The 7,454-nt window shown below is 56.9% G+C and overlaps 1 protein-coding gene across 2 annotated transcripts in view; it reads right to left on the bottom strand.

Moving 5' to 3' along the window:
* Positions 1-973: 973 nt before the first annotated feature.
* The window catches only part of AXIN2 (axin 2), a gene marked incomplete at its 5' end in the record, with an annotated part of 28,708 nt that continues 22,227 nt past the window's right edge, over positions 974-7,454 (bottom strand). For both annotated transcript variants that reach the window (XM_081109909.1, XM_081109908.1), the window contains 3 exons: positions 974-2,458; positions 5,749-5,916; positions 7,114-7,209. In XM_081109909.1, the coding sequence (XP_080966035.1) occupies positions 2,332-2,458; positions 5,749-5,916; positions 7,114-7,209 (391 nt within the window). In that variant the 3' untranslated portion in view covers positions 974-2,331. The remainder of the gene's footprint in view (positions 2,459-5,748; positions 5,917-7,113; positions 7,210-7,454) is intronic.

The raw sequence follows: 7,454 nt of genomic DNA, 5'->3' as shown, positions 1-7,454 counted from the left end.
GGACGAATCAAAAGGCCTGACGAGTAAAAGCCATGACTCCCACCCCCAGCGCGCACAGGTTGCATGTTTCCTGGGATTGGAAAGAGCCTTCCAGTTCTGGAAGTGGGTTCGGGTACCCCTGCTGTGAGCCCCTGTTCCAGCCAGGAGGGGTGGGATGCAAGCTGCGTCCTCGGCCGAGGCATACCCTCATCTACTCGCCCAGCAGCCAGCCAGATACCCACAGCACCACCACAGAGGGTGCGGCCGTCAGCCCTTCCCCACAGCCAGGACCAGCACGACGACCCTGCCAGCCTCCGTCCGGCTTGTTCAGGGCAGGGACCAAAGGCCAACCTCATTGGCTTCAGACCCCACCCCGCTGTCGTCACACACCCTTTATTTCTAAAGACAGTAAATTAAATAGACTTGCTCCCCCAGATCTGGAACACAGCCCGGCACCCCAAGTGCTCATCCTTGTTGGGCTAACTGCCCGCCAACCTCCATGGCCCCGTGGATCAAAGTGTCCACTGAGCGGTGCAGAAAGCCCTTGTTCCCCCACTTCCTGAATCCCCTGCCACCTTCCCCCGCACCTCACTGAGCTCAGGTTCAGGGGCCCCACAGAACATTCCAGACCTACACACCGTTTTCTGAGGCGCCTCACCTCTGAGCCACGGACAGAAACCCAAGTGGGCCCCCCTCACGTGCACTCACCTGGTCTGACTGGAGACAGCGGCCGGGGAGGAAGGGGCGGACCAGATGGTGGGAGGAAGGCATCCGAGGAAACGCTGCCCATGGTCTGGCCCACAAGCATCCTCAGGTGGCTCCAGGTGAAGGAATCCCTTTTCAGATCCCAGGGCCAGCCCAGCGTGGCTAGAAGTCCCGGTGGGAAATGGAAGCCGGTGTACACACACACACACACACACACACACACACACACACACACACGGGCTGCCTCTGCCCTGCCCCCACCCCAGGAATTCCAAGACGAGGCCAGCGCTTTGAAAAATATAAAATTTTAATAAAGGCTACATCTCTTAATTACAATAATTATTGTACCAAGTAATTTTCCTTAAATGAACTCTTTATAATGCATAATTTACAGTATAAGTAGAACAAAATGCCATGGCAAAAGTCATTGAGTACAAGACTTGTAATAAAAAGGCATAAAATATATTTATACATAAACCCCTTTCAAAAAACAAGGGAAAGCTCGAGCCCTCAATATAGGGCGACACACGGATGGGGACACCGTGCAGGTACAGGTACTGTACTGATTCAGTCAAGCACTAGAGATAGTGGATTAATACTCCTTCGCCGGACGATATATACAGACGTATGGTACAGGTAACGGGGCAAACAGAATGTACAGATTAACTTAATACAAAACCCGGAGGACAAACGAAGGTGTCGGGGACAAGGTGCTGCTAGGTCTTCCCACAGCTCTTCGCTTCTTGGCAGGGCAGGGGGGAGTTTCCAGAATGGCTGTGGCCCAGAGTTAAAAAAGAAAAAAGGAAAAAAGGGGACTGGAAGGATTTATTCCAATAAGCGCACGGCGAACCGTGAGGTTCTTGCGGGCCTCAGGCACTGAGCGCGGGGCCTCGGTGGGGAGCTGGAGGACGTTACGGGATGACTTGGGGTCCCCAGGAGAATCCCCCCAACTCAGCAATGAACATCCAACAAGGTGACCCCCAAGTGGCGGTGATGTTGCCACGTAAGTCAAACCTCAAGACCTTTTTGACAAAATACAGCAGCACAGAAAAAAAAAAAATGCACCAATTTCTGCGTGTCAATGGCAGGGCACCACCAGAAACGCCTATCTTCACTTGGAGAAAACCAGGGCGGAGCGCGAGCCCTCTGGTAACGAAGAAACCACCCCTGCACTCCGAGCTCGGCTCCCAAGTTCAGATAGAACCCCGAAAACTTCCTGCCTCCCCTTCCGTGGCTTAAGCAGCATATCCATAAACTGGGGGCAGGGATTATCACTTGTTCAATAAATATCAGTAAGGGCTCCTGTTCAGGGAAGCTATACACAGTTTCTCTTAGTTTATGGGTTCCAGGTCCCTAGGAAGTCATATATTACGGATGGCCGTCTCTCCGATACAGTCAGCATCTTCAATAGCCAGGAGTGGTCATGGTTTTAATAAATAGTTCAGGCTCTTCTTATCTCAGTACCCAGCCCATGAATAATGAAAAACCACCCTCCCCCCACCCTCCGAAGGCCCAGTGGCCAGCTCTTCCCTAGACTTTGTCTTCATTTTTATTTTTTTTAAATTCCTTCTTTGTGTCGCATGGCGGTGGCTCCCGTCCCAGACCGCTGTGGGGCTCGCACGGCCGGCCACGGCCAGACCCGCAGACTCAGTCGATCCGCTCCACTTTGCCCAGGATCCGGCCTTCGTACATGGGGAGTACCGTCTCGTCGTCCCAGATCTCCTCAAACACCGCGCCGCAGGCAAACTCGTCGCTGGCCTTTTTGAAGTAATACCTTAAAAGGAAAACCCCAAAAAGCATCTTGGTAAAATTGCATTTTCTGCTTTGAAAGAAACGCAGGGCAACACTAAGGGAAGGCGAGGAGGCGGCTGCAGCTGGGGTGAAGGTCAACCTTGGCCCTTATCTGACCGAGAGGACCCGTGGTTCCCCAAGCCATGGGCACGAACAGGCAGGCCATGTCACTCGGGGAGCAAAGCTGGGAACCCCATGCGACGGCAGCCTGGGCAGGACTGCCCTGCAAACAGCTCCGAGGCTGCGGCCCTCAACCCAGGACTGCTGCTGTCACCACCACTCACGCTGTGGAAAATGCACCTTGCTGAGTACAGCTGTTTTTTTCTCCTCTTTTTTATTGGGGGGGGGGGTATGGGAAGGGCAAAGCAGGCATAGAGTCCATTTGCCACTGCAGCCAAGAGAGGGGTCCCTTAGGGACCCCAGACCAGCCACCCTGACCTGGCCGACTTCCTCTTGATCTTTCCCCCTCCAGCACCCAGGTGCCAACTCCACCGGCTGGTCTCCGGTGCAGCCATGGGACAGCCACCCCTCTCCCCCCGCCTCCAGGGTCAAACACGAAGGCCCTTCTATTATGCCCATTGATTAAAGGTTTCTTTCATCCCGCCCCGGCCTTTTTCTTCTCAGGCTGTTTAATTGTATGGCCTCAAATGAGCAGTCTCTCCGGGCGGCCTCTCGGAGTCTCCCTCGAAAACGGCGTCCTCCCAGGCCCCTTCCTTCCCGTCCCCAGCGAGGGGCACCCCTCGATTGGATTAAGCATGCCCAGTTCCCGGGCGGGGAGGGGGCCTCTAAAAAATCCCACTGCGTCTCAGGGTTATGGCTGTATTTTGTTCTTGTCTTTTCTCTTAAAATCAATTCCCCTTGCTTTGTGCTGCGCTTTTTTCTTCTTTAATGAAGGCAAGCCAAATGCTTTCCTGGGAGATAAGACTAAGTCAGACAGCTGGGTTTAGTCAAGGCCCTTTGCTTTCCGTGTTCCCGGCCCGGCTGGCGCGGCGCTCCGGGGCCAGCGGTGGAAACGCTGCGTGTGGAGGGGTCGGGGTGTCTGCGGGGCTGGGAGGAATGGTGAGCGAGTGCGAGGGGAGGGGGCCCAGGAGGCTCCGGCAGGATGGTGGGAAGAGCTACTTTTCCAAATGAGAGGCTCCAATTCCGATGCCACCCTCAGCCCCAGCACCACCCCCTCGGGTTCACCAGGCCGGCTTTCATGGCAAACACGCCACGACCTTTCACATAATTGCACCCTCTTCCAGAAAAGAGAGAAGCGCTGTTCCCCCGGCACTCCCCCCCCCCCACCCCCCCAGACTTCAAACGTGCTCGCTGCCCTCCTCTCCCCCAAGCAGCGGGCTTTTCCAGGGCAACACGCTCTATGTGGCAAACGCTGCTTTCTTCTGACATCTGGCACCAATAGCGTCTGGCACGTCGAGAGGGGCTGTTCTCTTTTTGAACCTCTGCCACGGTGAGATTACTCAACGCAGCCCAGGTCCCCCGCTGCCCGGGCTTTTTCCTGTGGGGGGTGTGGGGGTGGGAACTGAATGCTGGAGCATCACCCCTGCTGGGGGGGGGGTGAGGCATGGCACCCTGCGCCCCCTCGACCCAGGAGGAGGGGAGCCCGCTCTGGCCAGGAGAGCAGGCAGAGCGATAAGGAGCTGGGAGGGGCCTGGCCACAGGCTGATCCAATCAGTAAAGAATGTGAGCGCGGACCGTTTGTGCAAGTCTTTGTGCATTAAAGGGGAGGCCGGCCCGGCTTCAAAGCCAGGCTTATTAAGTGCGCCTCAGAAAAAGAAATCAGAGCCAGATGTGGCCGGAGTGGCTGGGCGCCCAGCCGCCCCTGCAGCTGCTCTGCTCAGCACTCCGTGGCCCCTGTCCCTGAAGGTCACCTGCAGTTCCCCCAAGTCCGGCCGAGCCAAAGCCAAGATCAAAACGGATCCCTGGAGGCGCCCTTGTGGAATGAGTTTCACCTGGTGTGGGTCCAGATCAAGGCGGTGGCCAGGCCCCCTCCCCAAGCCTCCAACAGGCTCAGAACTGTCTCAGCCCAGGTGTCGATGGGAAGGACGAAGCCAGCTCCAGGCCCTGCTCCCAGCCACCGACAGGGTCCTGGCCCGAACCCCACCCCTTCCTCTGAAACAGCAATCCCTCGGGCCCCTGCCCAAATCCGAGGCTGGGTGGAGGTGGCTGCTCAGGAAGTCACGGGTGCTGGGGCCCTGGAGGTGGAATCGCCTGGGTCCAGGAGCCCGCGCACACCTGGCAGGTGGTAAGTGCTTGCCTGCCCCTCGTCCCAGGCCTCCACATAGTCCCCTGGGAGGAAGGCCACGGAGGGGCAGGAGGATGAGCTGAGGTGGGAAAAGGAACAAGCAATGCCGCGGCCCTCAGCTCTAGGCCGGTCTGGGTCCCTGGAAGGCCTGGTGGGCATCTCCACTGTGCAGAGCAGGAAAGGAAGCCAAGAGGGTAGGCAATTCCCTCCTAGGACCCTGTCCACCCACTGCCCACCCACAGGTCCTGCCCCCTCTGTTTTTTAAAAAATATTTTTATTGATTTTAGGGAAGAAGGGAGAGGAAGAGAGAGAAATATCAGTGATGAGAGAGAATCATTGATCGGCTGCCTCCTGCACGCCCCACATTGGGGATTGAGCCTATAACCGGAGCATGTATCCTGACTGGGAATAAACCGTGACTTCCTGGTTCATAGGAGGATGCTCAACCACTGAGCCACACGGGCCGGGCCTGCCCCCTCTTCGTTATGGACAGAAGAGCACCCTGCTTCACGTGACTCTTAAGACAGAGGAAGGCAGCTCTTCCGGCAGGACAGCTGAGTAAGAGGAACACGGCCTGCATTTCCGGGCAATGGCCTCAGCCCTTCCCCAGGCCTTCAGTGTGTGGACGTCTCTCTGACGCCCAAGCCAGGACAGCAGTCTTTCCTGATCCGTCTGTGTGTCCGTCTCTCTCTATCCCCCCACCCCCACCTCTCTCCCTTTCGGGTAGAGTCCCATAAGGTGGTCCAAGCCCAGCTCTCCTCCTGCCACCTTTCTCCTCAGCATCCTGCTCACCGGGTAGAAAGGCCCTCCCCGCTGCCGCCGCTGCTGTTATTTCTGAGAGTGGTGAGGGGAGCGAGGAAACGAGAAGGGATGGAGCGGCAGGTGGCAGCCCACGCCCACGGCCTCCCCACCTCCCACTTCCTAGGCCCTCGTGGGCCCCCCAGGTCTGGCCAGGCCATGGAAGTCGCTCTGGCTCTCGGTTCTGAGCAAACAAACTCAGGAGCTGAAAGAAGCCACGGGACTCTTACCTATAATTTCCCTTTTTGCTGAGCTGCTCTTTAAAGTGGCCCAGGGTCAAGCTCTGAGCCTTCAGCATCCTCCTGTACGGAATCTCTTCTCCGCAGAAAAAGTACGTGACAACCAGCTCGCTGGCCTGGAGCGCGTGGACCCCTGCCGGCTTCTTTGGCTCTTTGTGACTGAAAATAAGATGGAAGACAGCAAGCTCAGTACCTGAAGACGGCGAGCAAACATGCAAACACGCAAACACACACACACGCACATGCACACGCACGCTCTCCAAACACTGTCTCCAGAGGTGAAGTGAGGCTGCAGGGGTCCCCATATCAGAGGCAACCTCTGGTGAGCAGTCCACCCAGGTCACCATGTGGGGCACAGGCAGGGGCAAGTCCCTCAGTTGCACAAATTGCTCCTGTTTTTCTTCCTACTACCAAACAGGGGGACAGAGCAGTCTCTTTCAGGTCAGCACAAATGGGGAGCCTCCTATTACAGAGCCACAAGGACACTCCAGCTCAGGGTACACTGGAGACAAACTCAGTGCACGTCCTGGGATGGCCTGGCTAGAGCCCCCAGTGTGTGGGGGGTGAGCCCACAGTCATTTCGACCTCCCTCCACTTATTTGGAGTTTTTGCAGAGTGGCTTAAAAACAAAAACAAGCTGCGGGCCAGAACAGCTGGTAGACTTAAGGTCAACCAATTAACACAGAAGGGCCCAGGGTGGTGGCTTGCTCAGGACTTCAAACACTGCTCACTGCTCGTGATAAAGCTGCTAAGAAAAAAACACTTTAATTATTCAGACCCAGGTCAGCTCTCTCCAGCAGATTTCCTTTTACACGCACCACCCTGTCATCACACGAAGCCAGGCCTCTCCGTCCATGTGGTGAACGTGCACATTTACAAAAGGAATCAGTGCCATGAGGGGAGCTGCTGTTTTCCCCAAGCCAAACAACGAAGGTCGCCCTCCCTCCATCTCTGCCACGGTGGCGAGCCACCTTCCTGTTCCGTGTGGCACAGAGAGGCTTCCCAATGGCTAGCTGGCGAGCTACAGGGGGCGACGTTGGCGTCCGGGTTTGGGGGCCCTCTGATCCATCCTGCTCGAGGCTTGAGGCCTCAGCCTCTGATTAGACTGTGCCGGGACCCTGAGCCATCGGCACTCCAGGGAGGAGCACTTGTGAGCAAGTCACAGTGCATGGCTCAGTCCAGGCAAGCTTTTCAGGATCCTAATTTATGGCAACAGCTGTATTTACTGTTCCTTGTCACTAACATGTTAAAATCGGGGTGGTTACATATTAAAAAAGGTTTTCGAAAATCGCCAACTGCCGACTGTGAACACCCCTGAAACAAAAACCACAGGGTGGTCTCGGCACCGACACTCACTCTTCTGCGGCCAGGCCGGGGGTGGAGAAGGGCGCGGCTCCCGTCTGACCAGTGGCCGCGTGGTTCCTGTCCCTCTGCTGGCTGGCCATGCAGCACCTGAGGACACAGCCAGAGCAAAGGGTCAGAGGGACGCCTGCGTGCCCAGGGCCGATGGGGAGCAGACAGAAAGCGGCTGTCTGTGGCCTTGTGAACAGACACAGACCTGACGCCCCGCCGTGGGAGACCAACGGAGGCCTGGTGTCCGCAGTGGCTCCAGGAGGCCTGGAAGAGGCCTTGGGAACGGCCCTCCTGAGCCCACGTGGGCACCCGGGGCGGACCCTGCGAGCCAGGCAGAGGGCTGC

This window comes from Myotis nattereri, assembly GCF_964212035.1.
Source record: "Myotis nattereri genome assembly, chromosome: 16".
Lineage (NCBI taxonomy): Eukaryota > Metazoa > Chordata > Mammalia > Chiroptera > Vespertilionidae > Myotis > Myotis nattereri.
This window is presented reverse-complemented; position numbering and strand designations above follow the sequence as displayed.